The sequence below is a fragment of the Heteronotia binoei genome, chromosome 5, assembly GCF_032191835.1.
Source record: "Heteronotia binoei isolate CCM8104 ecotype False Entrance Well chromosome 5, APGP_CSIRO_Hbin_v1, whole genome shotgun sequence".
NCBI classification, from domain to species: domain Eukaryota; kingdom Metazoa; phylum Chordata; class Lepidosauria; order Squamata; family Gekkonidae; genus Heteronotia; species Heteronotia binoei.
This window is the reverse complement of record NC_083227.1, coordinates 93,600,078-93,617,326: the sequence shown is the minus strand read 5'-3', so window position 1 is coordinate 93,617,326 and position 17,249 is coordinate 93,600,078. Positions and strand designations below refer to the sequence as shown.

General features: G+C 38.9%; 1 protein-coding gene across 4 annotated transcripts in view; it reads left to right on the top strand.

Annotated features, from left to right (window-relative positions):
• FBLN2 (fibulin 2) overlaps nucleotides 1-17,249 on the top strand; it is a 317,538-nt gene that overhangs the window by 215,384 nt on the left and 84,905 nt on the right. For all 4 annotated transcript variants that reach the window (XM_060239829.1, XM_060239832.1, XM_060239828.1 and 1 more), the window contains exon 5: nucleotides 11,581-11,767. In XM_060239829.1, the coding sequence (XP_060095812.1) occupies nucleotides 11,581-11,767 (187 nt within the window). The remainder of the gene's footprint in view (nucleotides 1-11,580; nucleotides 11,768-17,249) is intronic.

Below are 17,249 nucleotides of genomic sequence, written 5' to 3'. Positions count from 1 at the left end.
GATCTTTATCTACCACTCTGGGTCTAAAACAAGCTTTTTAAAATTAAAATATTAAGATCTGGAACTAACTGTAAGAGCATAAAGTCAAGAAGAAGGGGGTAAATTTGGAACTTTTGGGACTTAAGATAAGCAGGAAAATGCAGAAAAACAACTGTTGTTTGACATACCTGTAGTTTTGAAAAAAAAACCCAACATAAGAGAGTTGCTGATCTTTAAGGTGAAACAGGAAGTGACATTTTACAAATATCATGAGACTACTAACTATCAAGAACGAGACTTCACGGCCAGAGAGTCATGAAGTAAATACTGGAAGAAGGAAATCTTCAAGCCTCCAGGGACATCTCTAGAGCCAGAAATCATAGAGAAACATTGACAGCCATTAAAGAAGGATCAAAGGTTTTATATTTTTAAATAAAGAACAAGACTTTAAAAGTTTATAAAACCGGCAGGAATCATCTTTAAAAGGGGAAAGCTTTTGGACTACATGAGCAAAACTAAATTTTAAGCATTACTGAAGAAAGGAAAACTTTTTGAAAAAGGGGCTTGGAAAAGTTGCAGCTGCCATTTTGGATTTTATAAAAACTTTAAAAATTAATATATTGAGCTAGGAAGCACAGAGAACGGCGATTTTGGGCTTGTTGGAAAGGGCATGCCCTAATCTATTGGTTTGCTGATTAGTGAGGTCAACGTTAGAGCCTATTTTGTGCAATGGGAGGACAGTGATGTCTGATCAAAAGCCGGGAACACATTTGAGATCAGGCTCATTGGGGGAAGGAAAAATGGCTAAACAAGTTCAAGAGCAACTGGATGCGATGGAGGGAAGATTGGCAAAGGTGATGAAGGACAATAACTGGAATTGAGAAGAAACTAACTAAAGAAATTAATTCTAGTGCTGAAGACGTCAAGAAAGAAATTAAAAAAGAGATTGAAGATCTCAGGAAAGAGTCACAAGCAACAGCGCAGAAGACACAGGAGATTGAAGCTAAAGTCAAAGACCAAGATGCTATTATTAAGAAGATGCAGGAGAAAGCAACACTGCAAGATTGCAAGTTAATGGAAAACTTAATTCATTTAAGAGGTGTTCCTGAAAATGAACAAGAGGATTTAAAGAAGTACATTTCAACAATCATTGCTGAATACATGGGAGAGGACCCTGAGGTGACAGGACATTTGTATGACTATGTTTACAGGGTCAACTTGGAATTTGCTAGAAAGCGCAAGCTACCAAGGGATGTGGTAGTAAAATTTACTACAAGAGATATGGTGGGAAGGATTTTAAGTCAGCAATATGAAAAAGAAATGGTGGTGGAGGAAAGCAGAGTAAGAATAATGAAGGAGCTGCCAAGGAAGGTCATAAGTGACAGAAGACAATTTAAGAAATTGACAGACAAGCTAAGGGTGAAGGGAAAAAGAATCAGATGGATTCTACCTGAAGGCCTTGGCTTTGAGTATAAAAGACTGAGAATTACAATAATAGATACTCAAGGCATGGAGAGGTTTTTTGCGGACAATAAAGAATTTGGAGATACAGAATAATTGAAGAATCATTATGGATTACAAACTAATCTCTTGGAATGTAAACGGACTAAATTCACCGCAAAAAAGAAAAGCAACGTTTCATTGGATTAAAAAACAAAAATGTAATATAATTTGTCTACAAGAAGTACATATTAAACAAATGGATTACAAATTTTTATGGAACAAATCCTTGGGTGAAGAATTTTTTTCATTGGCTAAGGAAAAGAAAAAAGGAGTGATTTTTATATTAAAAAAGAATTGGAGCCAAAGTTGATTTTATAGGACAGTGAAGCCAGATATGTTGCAGTGGAGGTGTTGATGAATGAGAAAAAAATGTAGTTATTGGGACTATATGCCCCAAATGGTTTCTTTAAAGGCATTATGCAACAATTAGACCAACTGACATATGATCAGATATTGTTAATGGGAGACTTTAATGGAACTATTGAGAATTCTTTGGATAGGTCTGGGGGAAAAAACTGCTAAAGTCATTTTTTGAACTAATAAAACAAGAAAGTCTGGAAGATGTATGGAGAAAGTTTAATCCTAATGTACGTGATTATACTTTCTTTTCAGCAAGGCACAATTCCATCTCAAGAATTGATATTTAATTTTCATTTCATTTCATTTTATTTGATTTATATCCTGCCCTCCCCACCGAGGCAGTTCAGGGCAGCTCACAATTGTTATTGTTAGAATTTTATGTTGTGATATGTTATGGACTACCAAAGATTTGGGATTTATTACAAATAAAATAGAGATTCTTCCGAAAATAGGTGCAGACCATAATCCATTACTGTGGTTGGCAAAAGACAGGAAAAAGATGAGTAGATGGAGATTAAATGAGGATTTATTGAAAAATGCAGAAATAGTGGCTTCTCTTGAAAAAGAAACTAAAGCCTTCTTCCAAATAAATGAAAATCAGGACGTTCAATATCAAACCGTGTGGGACGCGCATAAAGCTGTAATGAGAGGAATTTTAATTACATTGAACAATAAAGATAGAAGAGACAAAGAAAAACAAATGGCAAATTTACAAAAAGAAATTGGCAAAAAAGAAAGAGAACTGCAGAAATGACCGGGGAAGAAGAAAATTTTGTGGGAGATTACAATTTTACAGAGTCAACTGAGGCATTTATTGAATAAGGAGGTGGAATGGAACTTAAAAAGACTGCAGCAGAAATCTTTTGAGGGTGCTAACAAACCTGGGAAGTACCTGGCGTGGCAAATGAAGAAAAAAAGGGAAAATAAATTTATAAACAGAATTATAGTTGGAGGTAAAGAAATTGTGGATCAAGCAGGAATTAAAAGGGAATTTTACAAATACTATGCTAAACTATTCAAAGGTAAACAAGTAGATAAAGAAAAAATAGAAGTGTACCTGCAGAGAATAAAAGTAAAGCCATTAACAGAAACTATGGAAAAAACTTTAAATGAACCAATCGAAAAAGTTGAAATAGAAGCAGCAATTAATTAATTGAAATTAGGTAAAGCACCGGGTCCTGACAGCTTTTCAACAAAATTTTACAAAGTCCTGGTAGAAGTATTAGTACCGAAACTCCAAAAGTTGATGAATAATATTAGACAAGATGGGAAAGTGCCAAATACATGGAAGAAAGCAGTTGTTTCATTGATACCAAAGGAAGACAGAGATGCCATGAGCGTTAAAAATTATAGACCCATTTCATTACTTAACAATAACTATAAAATCTTTGCTAGGATACTAGCAGAACGACTCAAACAGGACTTAAATACCTTTATTCAAGAGGAGCAAGCAGGTTTTCTCCCCAGAAGGCAAATAAGAGATAACATCAGAACAGTAATAGATATTGTAGAATATTACGGAAAGCATCCAGAAAGAGAGGTAGCATTGGTTTGTGCCGATGCAGAGAAAGTTTTTGACAATTTGAATTGGGACTTTATGTTTGCGGTGATGGAGAAATTGAAATTGGGAAGTGATTTTATAAGAATGGTTAAGGCAATTTATACAGAACAACAAGCTAAACTTTGTGTGAATTCAGAGCTGACAGAACAAATGACAATAAGCAAAGGAACAAGACAAGGTTGCCCTCTATCTCCGTTGCTATTTATATTGACTTTAGATATTTTGCTGATGCAAATCAAAGAGGATAAAGAAATAGTGGGGCTGAAATTGAAAGGTTTCTCTTATAAATATAGGGCATTTGCAGATGATGTGATGTTTATTAATGAAAACCCATTACAAGTGACGCCCTTGTTGTTAAATAAAATTAAAGAGTACAGAGAGTTGGCGGGCTTCTATATAAATAAAGAAAAATCAATAATTCTAAGTAAGAATCTGTCATTGAGCTAACAGAAAGAACTACAGAGTATAACTGGATGTGAAGTTACCTCGAAGGTAAAATATCTAGGTGTAGAGATTATGATGAGAAACATTGATTTGTATAAAAACAATTATGAAAAGCTTTGGTGTAAAATTGAAGAAGATATGTTAAAGTGGAATAAACTGAATATGTCTATGCTGGGTAGGATCTCTGCAATCAAAATGAATGTTCTACAAAGAATTATGTTTCTTTTTCAAACAATTCCAATAGTGAAAGATAACAAATAATTTAATCATTGGCAAAAAAAGATTTCAGAATTTGTATGGGTGGGTAAAAAGCCAAGAATTAAAATGAAAATTCTGACAGATGCAAAAGAAAGGGGTGGTTTCCAGTTGCCTGATATTAAGATATATCATGATGCAGTTTGTTTGGTATGGATTAAGGACTGGATAACTTTGCTTAACAGGAGATTATTGGCTTTAGAAGGCCAAAGGAATGTTTTTGGTTGGCATGCTTATATGTATTATGGGAAGGAGAAGATGGATGGATTTTTCTCACATCATGACATAAGAAGAAATCTGTTGAATACTTGGAAAAAATATAACAAATATGGTGATGAGAGAAAGCTGTTATGGATTGTGCCAACAGAAGTCATAAAGTTGTCTTCAGATCCATAGGAGGATAAATGGCCTTCATATAAACAACTGCTAAAAATACAGGGAGGCAAGGTGGAACTAAAACCAGTGGAAGAATTGCAGGACAAACTTAATTGGTATCAACTGCAACAAATTAAAAGCTTGGTGGAGCAAGATATTACAAATACAGGAATAAGACAAGAGCAAACAGAATTGGAAAAAGTGCTGCTGGGCGAAAATGAAAAAATTGATTTCAAAAGTTTATAAGTTACTATTGAAATTGTCTACAGAAGATGAAGTAGTGAAACCTCAAATGATAAAATGGACAATAAACATGAACAAAGAAATATAAATGGAGACGTGGGAACACCTATGGAAGAACTCTATGAAAATATCGACGTGTTATAATATAAAAGAGAACTGTTTTAAAATGATGTATAGATGGTATATGACACGTAAGAAATTAGCAAAAATGAATAATCAAATAACAGACAGGTGTTGGAAGTGTAAAAAAACATGAAGGTTCTTTCTACCATATGTGGTGGACTTGTGATAAAGCGAAACAGTTTTGGCAAATGATTCAACAAGAGACCTCGAAAATTTTGGGTTATGACATCATGAGAGCACCAGATATCTTTCTGGTGGGATTACAAATGGAAAGTTTTCCAAAACAAGATAGGACATTGTTGTGGTACTTGCTTTCAGCTGCAAGGACATTATATGTGCAAATGTGGAGGCAAGATAAAATACCAGAGAAATGGGACTGGATCTTAAAAATGTTACACTGGAGTGAAATGGATAAATTGACTAGAATCTTAAAAGACTGTAAGTCAGAAAAATTCAAGGATGATTGGAAGAAATTTCAAGAATTTGTTGAAAAACAATGGAAAAAAGACACTTAGTGGTTTTTGATAATATTTTCTGAATTTTTAAGGGGAAGATAAAGATGTAAAAATGGATTTTTGATTTGATATGCAATTTAGTAGAGGGTTAGATTATGAGATAAATAGAGGGTTGATTTTAATAATAATTAATACATAATCTTGGTTTATTTTGTTTTAAGGTAAATTGGAAGTGAAGATTTTACCTTTTTTCTTTTTAATTAATTTAGACACCGGTGGAGGTAAAAAAAAAAGAGGGTTGGGGGAGGAGGAAACTTTGTAATGTATTGGTTAATTTTTTGAAATTTATGGTTGATGAATATCTTTCAATATGTTGCAAAAATAATAAAATTGGTTTAAGAACAAAATAAGAGAAAATAAGAAGTTTTCATTTTTTGGCTGCAATAATGTATGTGCATTATCTCTCTCTTTGTGTGTTGCATTTCACCATTTGACAGATGGCTAAAGATAAAAGTATTTTGTAGAAGTTGATTATTATCGTATTTTCTGTCCTTCAGCCATAGGCTTGAAATATGCCTATTATAGAAGGGGATTGTAGTGTCTTTTTAGAGATATACAATCTCTTTGTGGAGCCATGGGGTAAAGAAAAGGATTGCTTTTGCTCTCCTCCTCACCTATTTAATGCCACTGTGATTAAGAACATGAGAAGCCATGTTGAATGAGGCCAATGGCCCATCCAGTCCAACACTCTGTGTCACACAGTGGCAACCCCCCCCCCCCACAAGTGCCATCAGAAGGTTCACTAGTGGATCTAGAAGCCCTTCCACTTTGCCCCCCTCCCCAAAGCACCAAGAATACAGAGCATCACTGCCCCAGACAGTTCCAGTAGTATACTGTGGCTAATAGCCACTGATGGACCACAAGTTCTTGTATTGTGAGAAAGGGAGAAAAGTACTTCTTTCTCTACTTTCTCCATCCCATGCATAATCTTGTAAACTTCTATCATGTCACCCTGCAGTCAAAATTTCTCCAAGCTAAAGAGCCCCAAGCGTTTTAACCTTTCTTCATAGGGAAAGTGTTCAAACCTTTAATCATTCTAGTTGCCGTTTCCTGGACTTTTCCCAATGCTATAATATCCTTTTTGAGGTGTGGTGACCAAAATTCTGTAGTCACTGCTGTGACAGAGTTTTCTTGGGGAGAAATCCACACCTATACTGCATAAAAACTTTCCTCTGAAACGTCTAATATACTGGGTACCGGTAGCCCTATCCAGATTTGTTTTGTGGAATGACTGGAGAAGCCCAGATGTTATAGAGAGTATATGTAGCTCTAGTTGAAATCAGCAGCCTTGTGTTTGTTCCCTCTCCCTAATACTGTCTAGCAATACAAAATGTGACATCATAAGGCTTCATGTTTCTCCATCCCTGCTCTACTTTGTTGCCTGCGGCTCACAGGGAACAGTGGTGCTTGATAATATCATGTTGTACTTTTTAAAATATAGATGTTACTGGAAAGATAAAAGGAGGACACAGGGTTGCTGTTTTCTAGTTCTGGCATTTATTTCTTTTCTTTAAGGGAGAGTTAAAGCCAGTTCTCAGCATTCCATAAACTTTGGTCTGACTGAGAAACAGAAAGCAGCAGAGAACAGCAGCCTGATTCTCAATGGTTGGGGTCACTGGGACAAAGAGCAGGTTTAATCCCAAGTGGCAATAACTCATTAGCAATACCTAATGCCACTGTTTTCAGGCTCATCTGTCTTGCCCAAAAGAAATGGGAAAAGACAGGAATAAGCAGATAAAAGAAAATTTATTGTCAGAAAGCATACCTAGTATAAATAGTTGCTAGTAAATTGCCAGAAAACATGGATTCACATAGTTTTAAGTGTGGATCCTCCCCCCAGCTTTGAGAGGTAGGCTGAAATTTACTTCATGATGAATCTGAGAAATTTTACCTGGTTCCACTGCTTGCTTACTTGAAAACACTTGTCTGGATATTGAAAGAATGAAGGTTTACTAAGGTGAACCAACTGATATCAAGAAAAATACAATGGACCTAAGTCCAACCAGTCATAGTGTTGTAGGATATTGCCCTTTTGTTTCAGATGCTCCATTATCCATCCATCTCACAGTAAGGCAGCCTTGGTAACAAGTGATAGACAAGATGATAGATATCATATAGGATAGTAGACTTATTAAAATATGAACAGGTAAACATAAAGCACTATCAACTAGTTTCAAACCAACAGCTTTGATCACAATGGGTACAACCTTTCACTCTCTGTCATAAAATGTTGCCACTCACATGGGGGAAAAGCAAAATACTATACTCGGATACTTAACGTACCCCTGGTCAGGGCTTTTTTTGAGCCGGAACACACTGAAACGTTGTTCTGGCTGGCCTGGGTAGAGTTCTAGCTGCCCAGGCCAGTGTTCTGGCTCGGTCCAGGCAGCTTTCCCACTGACTGTCAGGGTTTGGAGAGGCCAGCCACGCGTGCGCAGGGGCCTCCAGAATTCCGGATGTCTGGTGGGGTCTGCAGAGGCCAGCCACACGTGCGTGGGGGCCTCTGAAGTTCTGGGTGTTCAGAGGGGTATGCAGAAGCCAGCCACGCGTGCGTGGGGGCCTCCGGAGTTCCAGGTGTTTGGCAGGGTCCATGGAGGCCAGCCGCATGTGTGCTTGGACCTCCGGAGTTCCGGGTGTCCGGCAGGGTTTAGAGAGGCCAGTCACGCTTTACTGGTGAGTTGCTCCCATCCTCTTTCTTTCTTTCTTTCTTTCTTTCTTTCTTTCTTTCTTTCTTTCTTTCTTTCTTTCTTTCTTTCTTTCTTTCTTTCTTTCTTTCTTTCTTTCTTTCTTTCTTTCTTTCTTTCTTTCTTTCTTTCTTTCTTTCTTTCTTTCTTTCTTCTTGCCAGTCTTTCTTTTTCTTTTCTATTTGATTTTATTCCCCCCCTCTCTGTCAATCAGACAGTATTTTCTCTTTCTCTCTCTCTGTTAGTCTTTCTTTCCAACTGTCTCCTCTCTCTCCCTTTCATTCATTCATTATTTCTTTCTTCCTGTCATTCTTTTGCCTTTCTATTGGCTTTTATTCCCCCCTCTCTCTCTGTCAATCAAACAGTATTTTCTCTCTATCAGTCTTTCAGTTTTTCTTTCTGTCTGTCTGTCTGTCTCTCTGTCAGTCTTTTTCCCTGTCTATTTGCTTTATTTCTCTTTCTTTCTTTTTTCAAGCATTACACCATGCTGGCTCTTGTGATGCAGTAGTGTGTTGGAATTTGATTTTTTTCCTGGGATGGCTATATATTTCTGGACTTTTTCCAATGCTAGAATATCTTTTTTGAGGTGTGGTGACCACTTCAAAAAAGATATTATAGCACTTTTGGTGATGTCAGAGGTGTGGCCTAGTATGCAAATGACAGTGATGTCAGAGGTGTGGCCTCACATACTAATGAGTTCCTGCTGGGCCTTTTCTACAAAAAAAGCCCTGCCCCTGGCACTGATGTCCACAGGTATATATGTTTGCTTACAACCAGGGCTTTTATGTAGAAAAAGCCCAGCAGGAATTCATTTGCATATTAAGCCACACCCCCGGCACCAAGCCTGCCAGAACTATGTTCCTGTATGTTCCTGCTCAAATAAAAAGCCCTGCTTATAACAGGATTCTGTTACAAGCAGGGCTTTTCTTGTAGAAGGAACTCTTTTGCATATTAGGCCACATACCCCTGATGTAGCCAATCCTCCAAGAGCTTACAGGGCTCTTAGTAGAGGGCCTACTGTAAGTTTCAGGAGGATTGGCTACATCAGGGGTGCGTGACCTAATATGCAAAGGAGTTCCTGCTACAAAAAAAGCCCTGGGCAAGGCATCTGTTGTCTTGCCTAGACCCCTCCTTGAAGGACTAGTCTGGTACCTTGGAGAAGGTGACAACAGGCAACCTTCTTTCTCAGCAACTCACTGGGTCACTTCCTAGACTTCCCCCTGGTCTACAAATAGGATCAAAATAGGTCCCGCAGTGACATGGAATGTGTGTCATCAAATATTGGCCAGAGGCTTGTCTGGGAAAACTGATCCTTAAGGTACAAAGGTCTGTTTTTTTGGCAGTTCTCTTCCCTCTTTTAAATTAATCAATGCCAAAGATTAATTTCCAGAAATGGACTAATCAACTCCCTACCTCACCTGGCCTTTCCTCACCTGGTTACCCTACTTTACCTAGTAAAAAACATTTCAATTCCATAATCCTTTGTGTGACAGTTGTCTTGACGTGTCTGTTAGAGGTCACGAAACACAATAGACATTTTCACATGAATGTTGCATTGCAATGGAGAGCCAGTTTGGTGTAGTGGTTAAGTGTGCGAACTCTTATCTGGGAGAACCGGGTTTGATTCCCCACTCCTCCACTTGCACCTGCTGAAATGGCCTTGGGTCAGCCATAGCTCTGGCAGAGGTTGTCCTTGAAAGGGCAGCTGCTGTGAGAGCCCTCTCCAGCCCCACCCACCTCACAGGGTGTCTGTTGTGGGGGAGGAAGGTAAAGGAGATTGTGAGCCACTCTGAGACTCTTCAGAGTGGAGGGCGGGATATAAATCCAATATCTTCTTCTTCCTGAGAAAGTTATGAAGCTTCCCTGGCTCAGAAACATTGTTTCATTCACCCATCACAGCATTGTTCTAGGAGCAATCATATCACTACTCCAAGTTATATTAGCCACACTCTGTCCAATAGAATGTGTGTGTGTGTTTGGATGTCCAAAGGTTTACATCCCCAGCCACAAGGTTGGGTACACCTGAGTAGAACTCTGGTTCTTTTTGTTCATCCTTCTTCTTGGATCGCTGTTCTTTGATAGGTAGATATAGTCCCATAGAATAAATTCCCTGCTTTGATACTGTAAAGCTACCACCTTTACTTTCTGAACTTGTATGTGTGTTTGTAAAATGCTCTTCAATTAATAAGTTTGATTTTATTTCTTTAATTTTTTAAATAAAAAATATTTCATTAATCAAGACCTGGTTAATTTGAGAGTTCTACTGGTAGAAAAATCCCCGTAAACATGGGTGGAAATCCTGCTTACCTGGCCTCTTGCATAGCCTGAGTCTCCTTGTTAATTCCCCCAACAAATTCAGGAGACTTTCACAACCAGTTAGGGCAGAGGTGTCAAACATGTGGCCCGCGGACCAGATCAGGCCCCTGGAGGGCTCCTATCAGGTTTGTGAGCAAATCTGCTCCCTTCTCCCTCTTACTTCCTTCTGCATCACAGCTTGCTTTGCCAGACTTGCTCAGTCACATAGGAGCTACAGAGCAAAGCCTCTATTTTCTCCATTAGCTGAGAATTCTCCCTTGGGAAGGAAGGGGGGGAAAGCAATCCAGGGTTGCTATCTCAATCACACAGCAGAGCTACTGAGCCAAGTCCCTCTTCCTTTCCCCAAGTCCCAGCAGGGGATCTCCTGGTTTTGCAGGGTCCTTCCCATTTCCAGCTAGCTGGATGGCAGGGGGAATCCCCACCCCAACAGCCACCATGTGCCTTTCCAATTTGGAAGGTTTAAGGTGCTTGGGAACAGCTTGCTTTTGTGTGTGCCTTTAAATCTCTGTAGCCAGGCTGAATGGGGGTGGAGTGAGCTCGCAGAACAACATGGTTGTTGTGAGAAAGAAAAGGGAAACAGCCCAGTCCCTCTGTTTTACAGTCCATTCAGAAAATAGGGTGTAAAGTAAAACCTCTGGTTTCCCTGTGTTAGTCTGAAAAACTTGATTGAGTATACAGCATTCAACAACTCCCATGGTGTGTAAATTGTCCCAATGAGACCACAAAGTATGTGCTTCCAAACTGTATTTTGGCTGCTTTGTGTGTGTTCGTGTGTGTGTATGAGACAGAGAGAGAGGCTTTCCTGGGTGCAACTGGTTTTGCTTCCCCCTTTTCATTGTATTCATGCCTTTATGATCCAGTCTTTCTCAGTAGGAAAGCAATGTGAACTATTTAGATGAGAAATAACAACAAGCCACTGAGTCCAAACCAAGTTCACCCAGCATATTTCCTTTATAGAGTGCTATTTTTTTAAAGCATGTTTAATTTTACAGGTTTTTAAAAAACTTTAATTGTGTTTGTCTGTGTCTATTATAAAGTTTATATATCTACTAACTGGCATTACATTTTATGACACGTGATCTGGCCCAACAAAGTCTCATTTATGTCAGATCCAGCCCTCATAACAAATGAATTTGACACCCCTGATTTAGGGTAACACTTTCTAGAATTTGATAAATGACATTGCCATAAGTTAATTGACAACAGCCTCTTTCCCTTACAGCAATGTTGTGATTGCTGCTCATTGGGCCTACGAGTAAAAAGTGAAGGTCAAAGGTGTGAGTCCAACCCAAATCTTGGCTACCCCTGCCACCATGTGATGCTTTCCTGCTGTGAAGGAGAAGACCATCTTATCCTTCCAGAGCTAAAAAGGCACCCTGAACCACTGCCAACGGCAACACCTGAGAAACGTAAGTGCTGCATTGTTAGCTACAGGAAGCACAGCAATGAGAGTCATCTTCTCACTCCATAAACACGTGATTCTGGATGTACATAAGAGTCAGACTAAGTGTACTAGTTGCTTTCTCTATTAGGTTGCCAAGAATTTTGGCCGCCTCACAACTGCTATAGCAATTATTTCATTTTTCACATTTGATTCTGCTTCCGTGTCTTCTGTTTTTTATTTGTTTAAACATTTATGAAAAGTGCCACATTTCATCCAGAGGCCAAGCAGATTTTAGAAGGAACTGTTAAGAATAGCCACTGGATATATATTGAATTCTTTGAGATACACTGAGGAATTCCTTAGCATAAAGTAGATTGCTATCCATATATGTTGAGGAACATGAAGTGTGCTAGCAATAGAATGCCTGTGAAATCCAAGAGATAGCAGAGCTTCTACATCTATAGGCATAATGGGAGAGGTTGTACATCAACTAGAAAGGCATCAAGATACGGAATGTCAGCTGCAATGACATTATGCTTTGTATTTCCTGATTTTTTTCACTATGCAAAGGCAAAAATAACTCTCACACACATTAGCTGCAAATTCTTGCACTTCATTCTCTCTCGCTTTCTGTCTCTGTTTAGCAATCTGAGACTGGCTCTTATTGACTGGATCTACACAGTTTCACAAATCTAAACCACACAAACTTACAGTGCATTTATTAGCCTGGAAGGGGATGGGGTGGGAGACAGGCAGCATCTCTTTGCCTATCCTTTCATCATCTCCAAGACTAAGAAAAGCATGCTAGATTTTGGTGATTTAGAGGAAGAATAAGAGAAGAGATTGGATTTATATGCTGCCCCTCACTTGGAGTCTCAGTGGTTTACAATCTCCTCCTTTCCTTTTCTCTCCCCACAACAAACACCCTGTGAGGTAGGTGGGGCTGAGAGCTCTTTTGAAAACTGCTCTTGAGAGAACAGCTCTGAGAGAATTTTGACTGGGCCAAGGTCACCCAACAGCTGCATTGGAGAAGTGGGGAATCAAACCCAGTCCTCCCAGATTAGAGTATTTATTTCTAACCACCAGAGGTGCTGAACTCATTGGTTACGAGGGCCGGATCTGACATAAGTGTCACATTGTTGGGTTGGGCCATGTGTGCCATAAAATGTAACATGAAGTACTGGAGATATAAACTTTATAAAGGTGATTTCAGCTGTCAAATGGCAATAGCGGGTGAATGACAATAGCAGGCTTGATTGGATTAAGTGTGATATGCAGAGGGGTAGTAGGCGTGGAAATAGCAGCATTGGCAATGAGACAAGAAACCTAGGTCTCAATTCCATCCATGAGGATTCATTCTAGAAGGATGCAAAGAATAAATGCACATAAGTCTGACAATAGAAACCAGAACTTTCAGTTGCTGACCTAAGAGTAGCAGTGCTCTTACAAAGGAATTTCAAAGCGAGATTAGAAAGAGAAACTGCTGAATTGCAATTGATAATAAAGCTGAAGACAGTGCATCTTCCTGGAATGAACTGAGAGTCAGTTTTCCTATCTCATTACCAATGTGTGTTGTTATCATTTGGCATCTCAAATCAGTCCACTCTCCAAGATATAAGGACCAATCCAAGGATTCCAATTCCTATTTAGGGTCTTTTTGAAAGAAAATAAACCCAAATAAAAACAGAGAAATCCAATATTTTTTGGGAAAAGAAACTTTTCAGAATAAGCCAAAATACTATCCTCTGTGTACATTGTGCTTGTCAGAAGACTCCATCCACCCTCTCCCCCTCCCTCTGAAGAAAAAAAATAAGAAGTGTGCTTGTGCACATAAGTTTATACCTGAAATAAAACATTGCTGGCCTTAAACCTGCCATGGGACTCACGCCAACTTTGTTTTCTCTCTCTCTCTCTCTCCCCCCCCCCCTCTTTTCTTCCCCAAAAGAGGAGGAGGAGCAGCTAGGGAGAAAGAAGCAGAACCTGTGTGTGTGTCTGTAAGTGAGTGAGTGAGAGTAAGGGTGGTATGTCTTTGTATCTCTCCTGAATAAAGCATGAAGAAGCCCATGGATCTCTGTGTGGGGGAAGGGGGGCAAGAGGCAGGAAGCAAAGAGCCAGTGAGGGAGCTGGGAGAAAAAGCAAACAATGGTGCAGCTGCAGGAGCAGCCATGGAAAAGGTAGCAGAAGAAGAAATTGCTTGGGGGCCAGATGCATCCATGGGCAGCATGTTTGACATCCCTTCACTTCACCAAATTGGCTCTCACTTTAGATTTGTGAAACTGGGTAAGTGTGGAAAAGTTAAGTCCCTTCCTCAGTTTCCAGTTAAATTCTTTCCTCACATAGCAGTCTAAGTTTGAATTGGGGCCCTCAACAGTTGCTATTTGACTTTAAAAATTCTAGAAAGATGCACATCACAGGTCTGCTTGGGCCCAGGGGCTTTATAAATATATACATAATATGATCCCTCACAAACATTTTTGCATCAATTTGTGCTGTCTATCTATATATAATAGAATTATTTGGGGTTACTTTGTCATGTGCAAAAATTTGTCATAAAACAGCTATTATCAATAATGCTTTCCTATAATTACTGGTTCTGGGAATGGAAGATTATCTTAGCTAGTAATCACCTTATCATTTGATAAATTGTATTGTTTAATGAATGTCAGCTGAACTGATCATTTGTGAATTGCCTACAATAGTTTATTGAACTACCAGACAAAATGTAATTTACATTTAAGGAATCTTTTTCACTGTGAGTCACTCAACAGAACCATGAGAATATAAGAAGAACCCAGCTGGATCAGACCAATGGTCCATCTAGTCCAGCACCCTGTCTCACACTGGCCAATCAGTTCCTCTGGACAGCTTTCCACTGATTTTGCCTCCTGACTGTGGGATTCTAAGGACTAGTGCCTCTGAATGTGGAGGTTCCCCTCAGTCGCCATGGCTAGTAGCCATTCATAGATATATCCTCCATGAATGTATCTAATCCCCTATTAAAGCTATTTATTCCTGTGGCCATCCTCTGGCACTCTCTGTGTAAAGTAGTATCTGAACAAGAACAACAGCGACAACAAACCTTTGAAATTGCTACACATTCTATTAAAATTGCTTGGAAGTAAAATTATATAGAAGTTGTTTCTGTCTCACAGGGTTGGATCCAAGCTAGATTTTCCAGTGGCAGAATAGAACTTTCCAGATATCCTCCAACATTGCTGCCCACTTGGGTTGCCTTCCCCCATGCAGGCATGGGTTTTCTGTTGCCAGGCCGTACCACCCTGCCACCAAATCAGCTGACTGCCAAGGGGGGGTGGGAGACTTACCAGGAGAAAGAGGAAGGCCCAGGCCATGTTGCTGGTGTTGCACAGAAGGTGACATCATCACACCAGCAGCATCTGGGTGACACTCTGGTATTTGGTCAAAAATTCTATGGAAGTAGCCATTTTACCAAAGAGATTTTACCCAAATACCAGAGCATCAACCAGATGTTGCTGGCATGATGACATCACTTCCTGTGTGATGCCAACAACATGACTTGGGCTTTCCTCTTTTTCCTGGAAAGTCCTCCCCATCCCCCTCTGGTTGCCTGTAGAGACCTGGAAACTCTACAGCCTACTGATCTTCCCAAAATGTTGCTTTTGAGAGACAGGGAATCCTGAGGAATAAGATAACAGGGGTCTGCAAGACACAAAACTACTGCATTACTGGGCCCAGGCCAAAATCTTCTTCCTCCTATTTCCTGTTTTCTATCCTGTTAGGCGAGCATTATATCTGAAAACACCATAATAAATTCCCTCTCATTTTAATTTAATTTAATTTGGATTTATATCCTGCCCTATCCTGCAAGCGGGCTCATGGAGACTCTTTAATCTCTGGTTTTTCTTTTCTTTCACTCTACACCTGTCTAAATGAGAAGCATTCAACTAATACAATAATATTGGTCAATTGGTTAAAGCATAAAAGCTGTTATTAAATAAACCAGATCATTGATATGGTTTTTTTCCCCTAGCCAATGCTCTCATACTGCGCATCCCCCCCTTCCTCTCCCCAGTTCTGCTGATATGTGCCGTTATAATTTCTAATAATTGTAAGGAATTTTATTCTCCACTGGAATTAACGACACAACTATTGGAGGATTAAAGCATTAGTTACATGGTGCCCTCCAAATAGCCAGTGCCTTGGGCAAATATATTTTTGTCTTACAGGTGGGTCAACCCAGGTTAAAACATGTGGCTGAAAGGTGATATCATTTCAGGTGATATTATCTCTGTCCCAGTAGTTTGCAGATGAAATATTTCCAGCTGCCATGGTGTAGATTCTGAACAGTTTCCCTATTCAGTCCTCCTGCCTTCAGGGTTTTTCTGTTTCTAACTACAGAATTATTTTATTTTACTTTATGATTCCATAAATTATGCTTTTAGACTTCATAAAGTAATTAATGCAGCATGCTATTATTTTTGACGTCTAATTAGTTTTTACATACAGCAATATATTATCGCACAATCTATGGCAGGAAGTAATGTAGTAAAGAGAGACATATATTTAATGAAAACATTTTTTAAAGGCGTTTCTTATAGATTCATAACGAAGCCCATCAAAGTGTGTAGCACTGTTTTATAAAACACACCTATTAGGAAAGACAAACCTTAAATTAATGACTGAAAATTCCTTGATAGAACTTTGAGAAACCATGCTAGGTTGTAAAATCTACAACAAAAATCTTGTGCTTTAAATGGCAACTCTAAAGACTCATTGGCATGTTGAGGAATGTTCTTTTATGGCAGCAGCCCCTACTTCATTGGATGCATGAAACGAACTGGCAGGGAATTTTTTTCATGTGGACTGGAAACAAAACTAGCTAAGAAAATAACTGAGCAAAGCTTGTTTACTAGTGTCATAAACATATAATTACTACAATATGTAGCTAAATTGGAGACATATTCTAATAAAAGAAACAATTGTGATTCTTTAAACTCTGAGAGAAGCATAATTACATTAATGAATTCTAACTCTGATTGTCTTTGAAATTTCTTTGTTTAAATTGACTTTGTTAGGTTAGGTCAGAGAGTGTCTGGGTGGAATGAAATGTTCCCATTGTAAATAGCTAGTTCAAAACTATTTATCCTTTGGAACTGTGCTACTGGCCCTGTGAAAAACAGCACAGTGCAAGGGGATGTGTTGTTCCTGAGGTCCATGCTCTAAAAATCAATTTAAATTCAAAAGGATATCTGTTTGCCAATTTCATTGCTTAAGTCTTACATGATCACCCGTTATGCCTTTGGCACCACCATAAAGCAAAATATATCAAGAATTAGGGTTTTTAATACACACACACACAATCTTGGAAGACTAATCCAGTCTGATACCTGTTTAAAGGGTTTTGTTATTAACTGATGCATACATAAAAAGGTAAAGGTAGTCCCCCTGTGCAAGCAACAGTCGCTTCCAACTCTGGGATGACATTGCTTTCACAACGTTTTCATGGTAGACATTTTTATGGGGTGGTT